General features: G+C 27.9%; 1 protein-coding gene across 5 annotated transcripts in view; it reads left to right on the forward strand.

Moving 5' to 3' along the window:
* The window catches only part of grh (grainy head), a 187,544-nt gene extending 170,690 nt beyond the window's left edge, over positions 1 to 16,854 (forward strand). For 3 of the 5 annotated variants that reach the window (XM_065510829.1, XM_065510826.1, XM_065510830.1), the window contains 5 exons: positions 2,166 to 2,264; positions 10,874 to 11,382; positions 11,504 to 11,687; positions 14,716 to 14,780; positions 15,223 to 16,854. In XM_065510829.1, coding sequence (XP_065366901.1) covers positions 2,166 to 2,264; positions 10,874 to 11,382; positions 11,504 to 11,687; positions 14,716 to 14,780; positions 15,223 to 15,349 — 984 coding nt within the window. In that variant the 3' untranslated portion in view covers positions 15,350 to 16,854. The remainder of the gene's footprint in view (positions 1 to 2,165; positions 2,265 to 10,873; positions 11,383 to 11,503; positions 11,688 to 14,715; positions 14,781 to 15,222) is intronic. The other 2 variants (XM_065510828.1, XM_065510827.1) reach the window with 2 other exon arrangements.
* The last annotated feature ends 581 nt before the right edge of the window (positions 16,855 to 17,435 follow it).

Genomic DNA, 17,435 nt, shown 5'->3' on the forward strand with positions numbered 1-17,435 from the left:
AAAAAAACTTTTTCATCCAAAATTATTTTTACAAAAGACCTTTTGTCGCCTTAACGAAAAAATAATAAAATAAAAATTAAAATTTTTTGATAATATCATATCTGTCCTTTTCGGCAACAACTTTTTTTTTCTCCAATAAAATTTTGTAGCTACGTTAAAATAGATTTAGGTGTGATTTAGTACAACTTTTGTTGCCATTTTTTGCATGTCTTTGTTACATTTTACAACGACAATATAATCATGTTTCTACAAAAAAAAAAGATGAAATAAATTGAGAATTAAGTAAAGAAAAAATATTATTAATGACTTATCAAGTGGGCGCTTTGCATGTTGCAATATAACAAATGAAAATACAATAACAACAAAAATCGAGCAAACAGCCAACAACGAATAGCAATTTTTTGTTTTTGTGAAATACACTTGTTTGGGACCGTATATTTTTTCAAAACCTCTCACTCTACGGTACAATACAAAAATCTAGACATGAAGTGCCTTAAAAACTAAAGTAAATTAAAAAAAAAATGATTTTTTAACAGGTGACAAAAATGAGACCATTTTGTTGCTGTTGCTGTAGTTGTTGTTGTTGTTGTTTTGAATACAAAGTGAAATTCATAATAATAATAATGAAAAATATTGAACTCAATACTAATCTATGGATGGGTATCATTTTATTAAAAAAAGAAACGAAAAAAGCGGTTGCTGTCATTTCGTTTCGTTTTAAGTGTATTGAAATTTATGCGTGCCTGGTTTGTTAGTTTATGTTGCAACAAAACGTATTTTTTAATTAAGATTACAAGTATTCATGATGGTTGTTGTTGTTGTTGTTGCTGTTGTCATTTTTATTTTCTACCCATAAGACTCTTTATACTTGGCAGTTGTTTTCTTTTATATGCTGCCAATGACATTGATATCGAGCTACAGGTGTTTTTGTCTTCGCTTCTCCCAGTATGACAACGATAAACTTTAACTTTATTCATTTGTTTTAAACAAATCTAAACGAAATGAAAATATTTGTTAAAGGGATTTTTCAATTCAATTTATTTTGTTATATTTTCTTTATAATTTTCTATTCATTACGAATCAGAAAAAGGTTTTATCGTATTAAATCACTAGATTAGGTTGACATTTATTATGTTTGTTCGAATCGAATATTTATGCTGCCTAAAGATCTCTAATGCGTTTAAAACAACAAATGCTTTTCTTCATTTTATTGTTGTCATCATCATCATCATTGTTGTTGTAATCAATGAAACAATAAAGTATGACTTTTTGATTTGGTTTTTATTTAATTTTCTTTTATTAAAAAGAAAAGAAAACATGTTGCTAGAATTCTTTCTACCTGCTTCAAAAGAGCAGTGTCTTGGATAATACATGAAATAGAAAGGGGAATTCTTCTATTTATCTATTGTTGAAAATTTTGACACAAATGATATTTTATTGAAATCATAGTGAGAATAAATTGAATACATTTCTAAACCTTTAAAGATTAATACAAATAGATATATATACAATACATATACATAAGTATATATGTGTATTGCTATATGAATGTGAACTTATGAAGTTTTTCAATTATTTGTAAACTCACTAGTTATCAGTTACATGAGCATGACCACAATTGTACTTTGCCTCAAACGTTATAAACAAAATTTCCGAGTTAGTTCTATGATACTCACAATTGCAGAAAACCTACTAAAATTTTAAATTATACGTCTGATCGCCAACAATATTCAAAATGGAAATTATATGCTAAAGTTAATTTGACACAACTAGTGCATATTTGCTATACATATGTATTTAGGTATTTATTTGTGTGTCTTAAATTTATGATTAATGTAAATTAATTGCTAATTGCATGATTTTCCATGCCATGCTATATTAATTTCAGTTTTAATACGGTTTCTCTTAAATGCCAAATGGCGACAATTTTGATTGCTTAATATGCAAGCAACAGCAAGCAGCGGAAGTTGCTACTTACAAAACATATAAATTTTGTTTGTGTTTAGTGGCATTTAAACTTTAAATTGAAATTGAATTACTTAATAAGAAAAAGCAATACAAAAAACAAGAACAGCAAACTGTATTTATAGCAAAGATTGTTTTAATTAAAATAGATCATAACCTTAATAATAAATTTTTCTTTTATATCTTTTCATAATTCTCAGGGTTTACCTCTGCATGTACAAATTGATACATTTGAAGATCCACGTGATGCCCAAGTCTTCCATCGAGGCTACTGTCAAATTAAAGTATTCTGCGATAAGGTAAGTATCGGCTACTACATTCACTTTATTACTTTTATATGCATATTTACTAGTACATTTGTATAAGATTTCGATTATTATGCAGCTTAAACCTTTTGCATTCGACTTAAATTTTTTGTTTTATAATAGTGTGACAAGTGACGTAATATGAAAAAGTAGGCGTCAATCAAATGACAAGACTGCTTAAAACTAAATTGAAAAGAGTAAAAATTATTTACAACTCAAGCAACAACATGACATATTATAATGCAATTAAAGCGGCTAAAAGTTAAAAGTGTTTTTTTTTTTGTTTTTTTTTGGAGAATGTCTTTTATACATTTTCAGCTTGTATCAACATGGCTTGAAATATTTGAGCTCATAAAAAGTTCCCAGTGTTAGTTGAATTTCAAAATATTTTGACACCTTTTAATTTCTTTATGAAAATTCAAAATACAGGGAGACCTCGATAACTACCACGCTTAATAAAGAAAACATTATATCCGCATTATTTTAAAGACAGTTCTATACTCAATATTTCCAACTGCTTGACTTTACTTAGGACAGACAGACACACTTTTTTAAAAATAAAGGCAGTTTATTTAAAGTTTGTTGCTTTAATCTTTTGTTTTATAGCGTCTAGGGTTCTATAGTTGAAACAAAATCGACTTTTTTCGATTTCATCCCGTTTTAATTGAAAATAATATATGTGGTTGCTAGATTTATTGATGAGAAAAACCCATTTTAGAAAATTTTTACAACAAAAATAAAAAATCGAGTTTTTCTATTTTTATCGGATTTTTAGGGATCACTTAATCGATTTTTCGACTTTTTCGAATCAAAAAATCGATTTCAACTTATAATAGAGCAATCTTAAATTTTTGATGGTTAATTTTTTTTTAGAAAAGAAAAAGAGTTTTTGCTAATCAAGTTCATCACATAAATGCTTTGAAATACTATTTGATTTCATAAAAAACGTACATTTTGAGATGACGAACAAAATACTCTAAACCACTTGTAACCCACTTGTTTCGTTGTGCGTCATTGATTTAGTTATTTTTTACGTTTCTGTTTTATATATATATTTTTTTTTATCAAGAAGAGTATCTGTGTGTTAATGTAAGGTATTATATGTATGTATGTATGCATGTGCTTATTGAAGCTTCAATGCTTCATTGGGTTTTTTTGGTTTTCTTCAGAAAAGCTCCCCTTTTTTTGCTGTTGCTGCTTTTGTTGTAGTTGTTGTTGTTTTGAGTTGATATTGAGATCATTGTGGTGGCAATGCAATTCATTATAGCGTGCCATGCATAAGACCAACTTGTTTATGTGTGCTTTGGTTGTTGGTCGGTTGGTTTTGGTGTGACAGACTGAGTGCTGCAGCCCTTTTGGCTCGAACACACTTCCATAACGCATGCTGCGTAACAAAACCTTTGTACATGTGTAATCGATACAAAAAAAAATCAAGCAATATCAGCAGCAAACATATTCAATATACAACATACATATTTATTAGGGTGGCCCAGGTCCAAATACATATATCCAACTAAAATTAAACTTTAGTTTATTAAATCAGACTGTTTCTCAAAATGTTTGTCCTGGCGTTGGTATTTGGTAAGCAGGATCAAAGGATAAAAATATCGTTTTTAAGCTTTTTATGATTTTTTTCATATTTCTCGAAAAGGAAACATTTTTATTAAGGGCGATTTCCATTCTGTATCAAAAATTGTCATATAAGTTAAAAGACTGAGCTTTCATTTTAGTTGGGAACATAGACGGACACCTTATTCTTCTTCAGTATATAAGTGGAACACCCTAATGTATATGAATACGTTTATATATAAATATGAGCTAAAATGTTGATGCCAGTGACTATGTGAATGAGTTTATGAGGAGGGGACCCTTTCCCTTTTGATTGTTATGTTACGCAAACTAAGTAATACAAGATTTGTACATTTATGAGGCATTTTTTATCTTATTTTTTTGTTTTTTTTTTGTTGTTGTTATTGGCAATACTTGTTATTGTTGTTTCAATGTGGAAGACATCAAGTAACCTACAAAAATTAAAACCCAAACCCAATGCAAAAGTCAAGAAAAATGAAGTGTTAAAACCCTTTTTCTGTGTTGTTTTTTAGTTTTTGTAATAAAATCAATATAAGGATTCTTTCCAGGGTTACATCACAGCTACAATAACAACACTTAAGTGCACTTGTTTCATTGTGCAACAAAAAAGAACATTATTATGTTTCATGTTCTGCTTTAGGGTTTGGTTTGGTTTGTTTTTTTTTTTTGTTTTGTCTTAAAAGTGACACAAGCAAACAAGTAAAATGATAGTGTTGCACCAAAGAAATGGTATCATGCTTGTTGTTGTGAGAAGAAAAGAAAAAGTAAGTCCTTGTTTTATAATATTAAATTAATACTCTTAAGTAATGCATTCTTGGTTTCATTGTTTTTTTTTTATTTACCAGCATTTTTAAATTAAACTTTTCCAATGTTTTAGTTGTTTTCTTTTGAGTCACATTATTCTTTAGTTGCTGTTGTTGTTTATTTAATTTTTTGATTGTCTTAATAATTTTCAAGGCATCTATGTATGTATGTATAATTTAAAGCTACTCAATAATCATATGGTTTGATTGTTGCGTTGCGTTGAGATTCGATGCGATGTATTGTGATGCTGCTGCGATGTTATCAATTAAATTTGTGTTCATATAATAGTGTTTATTATGCTGCTGCTTTTGTTGTTGTTATTGTAATTCTGTAAAATTCCATTGAATTCAAATTAACGTATTGCTTCCAATATGTATTTATTATAATCAAAAAGCCCAAAGCTCTTGAAAAAAAATGAAGAGAAAATACTAAAAATGGTTGAATCTTCAAGTTTAAAATTCTTATAAAATTTATTAAAATATATGCATTTTAGTAGTGTCGTTGTTATTTATACATATTGTATATTTTTTATTCACATTGAATTTTGCTTTAGAAAGTATGTATCATCATAACTATGTATGCCACTTGTTGATGCTACCGCTGATGATGGTTTTTTTTGTTGCTCTCTCGTTGCTGTTGTTGTAATTATTGCTTTTCTATACCATTAACCATAACCACACCCATTAAAATATAAAAGCATTTAACAGCCACTTTATTACACAGTTTCACATTCAATATAAATGGCGATGGCACTGTGATCATTTAATGCTCTCTTTTACCCGTATTTTGTTTTTTTTTTCATTTTTTTACCCCACAGTCTTTAAGAAACCTTTAACGTTTTTATAATTTGACCATAAATCGACCAAACACAATAGAATTGATAATTTAATGGGCTTCCATTAGTCTAGGAAAATCATAATGTTTAAATTAAACATTTGTTAGAGAAAGTTCTTGGATTTTGTTATATAAACGATGAGAAAATTTTTCTATTTGCAACAAAAATAGTGAATTTATTAAAACCAAAACATTTTCCATAAAAAGTCTTAATGTATTTGGCATTTTTAATTTTGAATGCTCTTAAACATTTATTTGAATCCGTTAATTTTCTGTAATCGGGAGGATGTTGGCAGCAATTCAATAAATTTTCTTATTTTCGCCCTTACATCAATATTTATATTAGCATAAATTTGATAAAGTTAATAGCTGACGACAGGAAACAATCAATGTCATTAAATTTGAATAAAAATACTTGAAAACTCACTTCAGCTTTGTCAACACACTCCACTTACATACATACATATCACACTTACTTAAGTATTGGCAAATAAACTTGTCTGTGATAAATTGAGAGATAAATTCTTGGTTCATATCTTAGTGATATTTAGAAAAAAATGAAATAAAAAAACTAAAACCTCTAAACAGAGAGACTAGAATTTATAAAATGAATGTGACATTTGTAGTTCATTAATAAAAATTACACGTATGTAACACTTAATGATGCGACCATAATAAATTTTACAATTTTATTGCAACAAAAATGGCAACAGCTTTCAACAAATAAATAAATAAACAAACAAACAAACAAACAAACAAACAAACAGACAGACAGACAAGCAAACACTCACTCAGTCACTTGCCATAATAAAAAACAATTAAAACGATAAGAGAAAACTGAGACGAATAAAGTTTTTGAATTGCAAAATGCAAACGGGGCAGGAACAGAAAGAAAACTATGCGTACAAGTAATTAAGAAAAAAAACTTGAAAACAACAAAAATAATAGACAAAGTAAATAAAATACAAAACTAATGGCAACAAATTCCCTGGTTTGTGCCATGAAACTATAAATTTACAGGTGACAACAAACCAAAATGAGGTTTTCATTTTCAAGTTTGACGTTTGTGTTAAATTTTACTTTATACACAAATTTGTATTCCGAAATATCTACTAAAAGCCAGAGGGTGAAATTGAAGCTTTAAAGGATTTCTGAAACCTTAAGGTCCCAACTTTAAATTTATGTATATTATTTGGTATATAAATGCTAGGTGTATTTTCCCCATTGATTTCATAATGTTTGCTCATTTTAAGTTTAAATCAAATGAAAATAATGAATACATTTAGACTTTAAACTGACATATAACAAGTTTAAGCTTATTTACTTAGATGTACTATGTACCATCAAGCTCCCAACATTGGTCATACACATTACTCAAACATTAGGATGCTCACCTAAGAGAAGTAATTGGTTCTTTAGTCGACTCTTTATAAGAATATCGAATTTGAATCGATTTTGATTTTAATTTTGATCAAGTTTATTCCCAATAAGCACCAAAGCTCCAAAAATGCAAGCACTTGAACATTTTGTTGAAATTTGACTTGAAAGCAAATGGCTTGAATTTATGTTTTCTTTTTACTGGAGAATGCTGTAGAAATAAAGTGTAATACAACTGTAATTCAAGGCTTGAATTACACTTTCTTTCTTTGTCAACTTATTTTTAATTTTTGCAAATTTTATAAATAATTTAATTCAGGATGAAATTATAGTCATCATTAAAATATCGCTACCATTAGCTAAATAATCCAAATTGGAGCTATCATTAACTTTTAACCATTTCCAATCGGTAGCCAACTTTGTTATTTTTTTTTTTTTTTAATTTAAGGTTACGCTTGATCTTTTCATATTCGTTCAGCATATGTTGACCCAGCTTACCAAAGGTTTTTACTAGAACAAATATATTGAGAAATCATATCTTAGAATTAAGTAAACTTCCATTTTAGTTGAAATCTGAAAACATTTTTATGATGAGGGGACCATCCTTATATATGTACATCTGTATTTTTTGTAATTTTCATTTGCTATTTTTTTAAAAGTTTGATTGTTGTCAAGATGTATGTAGTGGTAGTTGTATGGGTGGGTATTGGTGTTGATCGTGGCAAGTGGCTGTAGAAGTTGTATTGGTGTTAGTGGCTTATAATAATTACGCAAATCTTAAAGGTGATAGACCTCTGGGAGGCTTAAATATTTCATTTTTTAAGTTTCATGCAATTTTCCATAAAGCTTTTTACATACAAATACCCACAGCACACTCACTCACTCACTCATTCACTCACATCTACAGTCATTCATATAAGTATTTATACACCTGCTGTTGTTGTTGTAGTTGTTGCAATTGTAGTTAATGTTTTTTAAGCCAAAGAGGTCATGTTATTATGATGAGAGCAATGTCTATTATTTTGTATGTTTTTTATTATTATTATTTTTAGTTTTTTGTTTTTTTTTTTTTTAATTAAACATGATGACGTTGATGATGATCGTTATGCAGAATATTTAAAAAGAAGAAATGTTTAATAAATTATTAAGTAATAAAGGCAATTTGCAATAATACTTATACATATAAATAATAGGCAGCCTGTTTTAACCGCACAATTAATTTTTTAATTAAAATTTTGTTTAGAAATTTATGGCAAGGAAGCAAGAATTTATGTTTCCTAAATACATTACTATTCTTAATAAGTTTCTATTGGCTTTGAATGTTAATGTCACTGAACTAAACTGATACAAAATAATCAGCCATATGTATTTAGTACATATTCTACGCTATTGAACACCTTGCCAGATTAAAGTTAACATTTTTGTTTTGCATTTTGTATTTTTTGAATGTATGTATCTGATTTATATAATCTATTTTCAATATTCTTGAAACATTTTGAAATTTATAGCTTTAGATAGGCAAATAGCACAGACACATATCATATACAGACACAGAAACAGGCACAGGCACACTCCAACACACGCACACTTAACGATATTAAATCTTTCGCCACCAACAACAATCCTATTGAAAAAATAGCCAAAGTATTGTTCATGCATGTAAATCGAATCGAAATAGTAAAAAAAAAAAAATGTAAAATAAAATAAAAGATGCGTGTCAGATCATTTACTACTCCCGATCGCTCTCGATTGCATGAGGCTATAAATTCCAAATGTTCAAATTTCGCTAACGTTAGAAAATAAACAGCAACTACAACAATAGAACACATACATACATATTTGTGAACGTACATATGTACATATGTATCTATGAAATGCAAGCAGTCAAGCTAGGCAGGCAGGCAGGATGTATGGTTTGGTTGTTTGGTGAAACAAAGCTTCCGTAGCTTAACTAAAATCTTTTATAGTTTTCTTTTCTTCTTAACGATCGATTATAGATAGTGGCAGTATTAGCATTTTTACCGTTAACTTACACACACAGCGATACTCATACACACTCCCCATGTAAAATGCAAGGAGATTTGTTTTGTATTTGTAAACTCCAGCCGCAATACATCAATTGTTTAGCTAGAAAATATCTAAAATATGTAGTGTATCTAGAAAATTTATAGCTTTTAAAGTATAACATTCATTTCTCCGTCGTTGGATTCAGTATCTATACGCTTTTCATGTACATTCATAATAAAAAAAAATTCACACTTGCTTAAAGTTAAATAAAAAACAGAAAAAGAAACAATGAAACTGAAGGAATTACAGCCAACAACGACTCTTTTAAACGCTTCATTAGCAATTCTGCATGTATTATTACAGCTAAAAGAAATAAACTTAAATAAAATGTAAGAAAATTCTCTACTCTTGTGTGTTTGTAAAGGCGTTGGTGTTGGCCAGATTAAATAGTGCACAAAATATGTATGTATATACACATGTATGCATTTGAAGGAAACTCAAATCTACTTTAAGCCAGCTGCAATAAATTTAGTTTTCATAAGTATTAAAGAAATTATGATTGCCACAGAGCTCTTAAAGCATTGGAAATTTTTAATGATAAGCTTACACGTGAGGCGGTCGGTCGATTGGCCGGCCGTCCAGTCGCTGAAATTCAAAAACGGAAAAAGAAGCAAATAATAATTGTTGGCATGTCATCTGTAGCAGCATCTGCTGGCAACCGTTCGTTCGTTCGTCCGTTCATTCATTCATTCCCATTTTCCTACCAAACGATGAAGCCATCTTTGATACACTTGTTGTATTCGTTGGTTAATAAACATCTCAAACTGTGTGTTTCTTTTATTCAAGATTTATTGTGGCGTTATGCAGATGGATTAGATTGCTCTCGTTTTATTTCTCTTCTCCTTCTGCATATATGCACATTAGGGCTGGTCGATTTTTTGACAAAAAAGATTCTTCTGTGACGAATTCTAAGCAACTTTGCAACCATTGCAAAAATTGAAGTTTATATAAAAATAAAATTAAAAAGAAATTTGTAGCCGAATTGAAAAATTAAAGAAGAATGTCCATAATTATTATTCTGGTTCACAATTCTTACCTATTAACGCAAATTTTATACAGATTTCAGCAAGATCATTTGACCATTTTAGACCCATTGCTTCTAGAGCCAATGCAAATCGACCCACCCTAATGTACATAATTTTCATCTTGATCTTTTCCTTTTCGCTTGACTCCTTACAAACCTACATTTGCTATTTTTTGTTTGTATGTTTCATTGTTGTTGTAATTTTATTTAATTGTAATGTCCATGCTACATCTTTGGATGGATGTCAGTTTCTATGTTTTTATTTATTTTTTTTGCAAATAAATGCTTCCACTTGTGCATTTCCGCTTGATAAAACTTTTGTGATGTGGCCAACAGCATAAATGTTAAGTGCGGTGAAACGCATCTAATTATAAAGGATTTGAAAAAATCAAGACTTGACTTGATGCAACCAACAACTTCTTGTTCTCTAGACTTTTTGCTTTGTGTCAACAACAGTGGACTTGACGAAAAAAAAAAAACAAAACAAACCAACACAGCAGAAAATACAAAATAAATAAATCTTCAATTGTAACTGTGGCTGCTGCTGCTGTTCGTTGTTGTTGACACAAACAAACAAACAAACAAAAAACACACACACTGAGTGAATTTAAAGAATGAATTTTGATGGACATTGATGCAATAGGCATAGGTAGATGTCTGTTATTAACGAAGCTGATAAAGAAGGCGTTCATTGTTGCAGGATCCAACGAACTGATCTAGAAATGATTATAAAATGTTTAGAATTATAATGAAAACAAAAGACTTAAGAAACAAACATGATCGTGCACAGTGTAACAGAAACATTATTTACAAATATATGTACATATGTATATTTATATGCTTAATTAAATTGTAGTAAACAAATATTAATTGAATTATTCTTTTTGGTTTATTTTTATTTTTTTAGGGTGCCGAACGTAAAACCCGTGATGAGGAACGTCGTGCTGCTAAACGTAAAATGACAGCTACGGGACGTAAAAAATTAGATGAACTTTATCATCCGGTTACAGATCGTTCAGAGTTTTATACAATGCAGGATCTTACCAAGCCGCCGGTATTATTTTCACCAGCCGACGATTTGGATAAGGTAAGATTTCCAATGCATTCAAATACTACTACTAGCACATTGTCTACTACTACTTCCTCCACAACATCTGTTATAATACAACCATCAAATCATACTACTACTACTACCAATACAACTTCTCCACAACATTTAACAACTCTAACCACACAATATCATGACGTGTATCATAATAATAACAATACGTTTGGTAATTCTTCGCAGGGCTTCTATGGCCATGAGTCTGATGGAGCGCCAGATTTAAAAGGTGCCTCACCATTCCTCTTGCATGGACAAAAGGTAGCCACACCAACACTCAAATTTCACAATCATTTTCCGCCCGACATGCAGACGTGAGTATATTGTAAAAATCCACCAAACCAATCTATATAATGCCCTCCCCCCATGTTGAATAGAAATTAATATTCCATCTATTGTATCTCTTTTATTGCTCTCCCTCTCTCTTTTATCCAGTGACAAAAAAGATCACATTTTGGATCAAGGTTTAGCCATGGGTGAATTCGGTCCTCCTTTGAAGCGCGGCCGCATGACACCACCCACCAGTGAACGGGTCATGTTGTATGTGAGACAAGAAAATGAAGATGTTTACACCCCCCTACATGTTGTGCCACCCACCACCATCGGCCTCTTGAATGCGGTAAGTTTTTTTTTCAATTAATTCCCATTCCCTCACTCCCTCCTTACTCCCACTCCTCTGTGAAACTCCTCAGCCCTTTCCAAAGATCCTCCAACTCATTAATAGTTTGGCAGTATAAAAACAAACCAAAAACAAACACAAAAACTCATAACTTTATACAAAAGAATAAAAATAAACCAATTATTTGTATTAATTTGATTAAAAAAAAAACAACAACAACAAAACAAATCATCGCCAATTAATAATACTTAATTTAATGCAAGATAAGGTTCTTTTTTACAACAATTAACCTTTGTTCCATCCATTTTGGTTGCAAATTGGCCTGTGCATCTAAAAACAATATTAACAGCAATATATTCATTATTGCAACTGAAAGCCAAAATGTATGTATGAACAACGATTTCTCTCATTTATTTAAAAAGAACTAAAATTATATTATAACCAGGGTCTCATTCTCTATGTTACTTATCTAAAACTTAATCTATTGTAACCAACCAAATTAATCTAAATTAAATCATTATGAAACCACCACCAACCACCACCAACCACAACACCACCATCACAAACCAACCAGGTATTTAATTGTCTCTCAAAATCACCATCAACATTTCAAAAACTCAATGCAAATACAAAAATGTATGTATGTGTAATTAAACAACCATAATGGTCTAGAGCATTAATTTTAATAATATTAAATATTAAATAAACAAACAAACAAATAATTAAATACTTAAACTAATTAAACTAAATTTAAAAAAAAATTAACAAAAACAAACACTACTCTATCAAGCACTTGCAATTTTCAGCAGTGATCGGCACACATTTCTCCAGGGCAACGAACTTAATTGGCTTTTTATATGTACTCAACACGAATGTGAGCAAAACCTATTGAAATGAACAAACATTTTAGCCAAGTGTAAACCTATTCTCTTCATGCCGAGCACTGTTCCAAACAGATTCTCTTACACACACACGCACACACTCATACTATCTTCTTACCTCTTACAATCATCGTAAGTCTATGTGGTGATAATTACAAAAGAAAATTTAAACAAAAAATAATTAATAAATGTTACTAAACACAAAAACACATACTTACTTACCACTCGTTGGCAAATTTAGACTTTATTTTTGTTACTTATTTAAAATTAATTTAATATTAATCAACTGTAAACTCCTCGTATTATAAGTGAGTACTTGTAAAAGAGATTTTAAAACAAAATACATTAATAAGTTAAAAATTAAAATTATTATCACGTCGTATTTTGGTCATTTATCTATGTTTGTATGTCTCTCATTCAAACATCATACACATACTTACAGATATATTACATTAGAAGATGTGTGGATACTTGTGATTAATTAAAAAAGATTTTACTAAATTGTAAGAGCAACAACAACAACAACAACGACATCAACAAAAAATAATGACAAATTAAACTGTCCATTTGGATTAATAAATATTAAATAAGTATTTATTTACTTATTAGTATTTTAGTTTTCTAATGAAATATTAAAATTTATTTAATTTATTTCTTTATTAATATAGAACGTTTGCATCTTTTAAACTAGAATTAATTATATTTTAGCAATTCTAGCAATTGCATGTATTATTTCTATTTGATTTTATTTTCAATATAATTATTTGATTTTCAATTCATTGATTCCATTATCATCATTATTATTCGTTTTTCGTTCATTCATTGACATTTAAACACTATTCCAAAGTACGTAGAATACACTGCAGCACAACACAAATTGGGGTTTATTTATCAATAGCTTTTAGTTAAACTTAATCTAACATTTAAGGTTTAATTAAACTTTTTGTATATAATCGCAAATATTGTGTGATTTAATGCAAAACATTTTAATCTAGTTGATTTACTCCCATCCATGTCGAAAATTGTCAATGCAACACTGTATTGTGTCTGCACTTAGTTGGTTAATGTGTCTTAGCTAAAAGTGGTATCACAACAAGGTGATAGATATCACTACCTCAACAAATATCTTATAAATCAAAAACAACAGACCGAATAGTTATTTAGTGGAAATGCACGATGATGTGGTTGATTTAGCCTTTGGCAAAGAAAACAGAAAGTGTGTTTTCATTCAATCGATTTTGTTTTAGTTTTTGAACATTTTTTTGATTTTGTTGATTCCCAAAAGATTCAATAATTCTCACTGTTTCCGGATTCTAATTTGACAACGTTTTGATTATTGAAACAAAAGTCAAGTTTTGTTTGAAGAAATTGATTAAGAATTTTGAGGGAAACTAATCAATTGCATTTAGAAAACAGAAAGTTTTAACTTTTTCTGAAATAGAAAAATACGTAATATATTCTATTCCACTTTCAATTGGAATTGAATTCTTTACTGACACTTATAATAAATGTTATTTTTTTAATTCCAAGAATTATTGTTTATAATTTAGAATTGTGATGCTCTTTTTTCACTGATACAGTTCAATGGTTGTAATTACAACTACAAATCAATTACAAAAACAAAATGCAATCTCTTATTTTGTTGTGATACACCAAAACAACGTGTCTGTTTTGTTAATTTTTAAGAGCGACACAACTCTATTATAATTTCCCTGAAAATTGATGCAGAATGTGGCATACTTTTAGGCATTTATGAAAATAGTTAGTTTAGTTGATTTGAATATAGAATTCAAACTACATATTTGAATTAAGAACTTCTTTATAAACCCTAATATTTAAACATATCACAACAAATTAGATAAAATCTTACTTACTTAATAAGAATACAACAACGAATTGGCCATTAAAAAATCTTAAAATATAAATTTGTTAAAAACAATTGGTTTACAAAATAAAAAAATTATGAGTTTTTGTTAAAATAAAAAAAAGAAAATGTTTTTGTTATTGTTAAACTATTTTTGCAACAAAATATCCAACAAAAAAATATGAAACATCAAACAAAATTTTCAAACAACATAAAAAACACTTTAAAAATACAAAACGCATCATCAATTTTGTTTTTCTTTCTCTCATTTTCTCAATTGCAGATTGAAAATAAATATAAAATATCGACAACGAGTATAAATAATATTTATCGAACAAATAAAAAGGGGTAAGTAACACCACTAACTAACTAAAACTAAGAAAACTAAACCAAACAACTAATAGAAATAATAATAATACTATTAATATTAATTGTTAACAACAAATTAATTATATTTAGTAAAATTGGGCTTAGGTCTAAAAATGGGGCTATTAATAAAAAAATAATAAAAATAAAGAAACATAAAAAGTAGTTAGAAATTGCATGTAATGAAAACGGGAAGTCACAAGTCATCATTGTAAACTTTTTACACTTAAATCATTTTAATTAGAAACAAAAAACACTCTCTCTTCTTTTTTTTTTTTTTTTTTTTTTTTTGTTGTAAAGACCCAAGAAATTTTAAACAAAAAACTGATAAAACTACCTTCCTTTGAACAAAAATTATTATGATTATTAATAAAAATTTAAATGAAATTTATTAAATCTTTCCATTTTTATATTGTATTTTTAGGATTACAGCGAAAATTGATGATGACATGATTTCGTATTATTGCAACGAAGACATTTTCTTATTAGAGGTGCAACAACTGGAGGAAGAGTTATATGATATTACGTTAACGGAATTGCCAAATCACTGATGGCAAATCAAACCACCACCCTTATTAAGAGACTTGTTAAAGCAGCATTTTTTCATTTAAATAATGAATGATGAGGAAAATTTAAAATAAAGGATAAAAGGAATCTAATCTAATCTAATTTTATCTGAAGAATTGATGAATGAATGGATGGATGAATGATATTCTTTTGTGTATATAGCCATAAAAATAGTAGTAATAACAACAACAATAATAATGATAACAATAATAATGATAATGATAATCATATCAACTTAACAAATCAACGATTAATTAACAAATGTACAACAATTGGAGGGATGCAGCCGCTTGCTGGAACACGCTCACACACAGACCTACAAACACTGACGGACTCAAAGTTAATGCACAAATAATCTAAAGGTTACAATAAATAATAAATATAAACTACAACAATAATAACAAAAACAACAACAACAACAACAAGTAAATTATACAAACAAACAAAATACTTATACATACATACATACTTAGCTATTAAGTAAATAAGTAAAGAAATAAGTAAAATTAATTAAATCATTAAACAAAATATTTATAAATGAGATTTTTTTTTTTATTACACACTTATTATTATTATTATTATTACTTTTAATGTTTTATATATATATAAATATACATTTTTTTATTTTTAATATTATTGTCTACAATTTAAACAAGCGAACAAAAAGTGAACAATTTAAATTAAATTTAAACAAAATTCTACATAAGAAAATACAATATATCCATACATACATACATACTTACAAATGTATGTATGTGTTTATTAGTTTTTTTAAATACATAATTTTTTATTATTATTTTTTAAATGTTTTTGTAATGACCCATTCTATAAGTGCCAATAGTATCATGATTCATAAACATACTACTTATTACTTACAAATAAAAAAAAATGCTCTTGCTATTAAATACATAATTTGATGAACTTATAAATTTAAACTAAAAACACACATACTTGAATACTTTCCAAAAGTACTACTCAGTCTATATATGTATTTCATAAATGGACCTAAATTTTAATAACTAAACACAACATCAAGTCCATTTCATTTTCTTTTCTATTTTTTTTTTTTTAATTTTTGACTTGGGTAGTAAGCGTACAATAAAATACTCTTAATTTTGTAATACTTTAAATATAATTTTTTATATATAAAATAGCTGCTAATGAAAAAAATTGTTATTGTTTTAAAAAAAAAGAAACAAGTTGTTTAAGATTTAAAAAAATATGTTTTTCATAAAGATTCAATACGATAAGATTGCATTGAATTTTTCCAAGAGTAAGAGATTTTCTTTTTTAAACTCTATTACTCCCTTCTAAACCTAACTCTACTTATTTCAATATATATATATGTATATATATGTACATATAAGCATATTACGATATATACAGCAAACTTAGTTATTAAATCCTTTTTTTAACGTTTTTCCATCTGTGTTTCTTTTTTATATTTTTATCTTTATCAAAAATAAAACATTTTTAAACCTTAAAAAAACATTTTTTTTATCTTAAACCTGGCTTTTGTCTTTATTTTTCTATTTAAACAAAACAAAAAAAAAACAAGATCTCAATTTTAAATTGAACTCTCTTCTCTCTCAATAACTCTTCCATGCAAAGAAAAAAAAAACGAAAAGTCTTGAACATTAAAAAATAAAACAAAAAAATAATTTAAATAAATCATTTAAGAGAAATGCAATAATACTACTAAATAAATAAATAAACAAACAAATAAAAACTTAATAATAATAATTAATTAAGTTTTATTGAATAAAATTGTTTAACAAAAACAAAGAATAAAGAGAATAAAACCCTTAAAAGTGCATTTGTTGTTAAAGACACAAACAATTCCCATGAGTAAAAAACAATATTGAAAAACTCGAAAATCAAAACAAAATGACAAAACATTCCCTATAACAGCAACAACAACAAAAACATTGTAAATAAAATAATTTATATTTAAATTAAAAAAAGAAAAACTCAAATTTTCAAAAATACTTCCAAAATTTTTGTGAAAAATTTTTAACATTTCCAACGGCTTCCCCATTTTCATAGAAAAATTTTTCTTTTTCAATATAA

Source organism: Calliphora vicina, chromosome 5 (genome assembly GCF_958450345.1).
Source record: "Calliphora vicina chromosome 5, idCalVici1.1, whole genome shotgun sequence".
Taxonomy (NCBI): Eukaryota; Metazoa; Arthropoda; class Insecta; order Diptera; family Calliphoridae; genus Calliphora; species Calliphora vicina.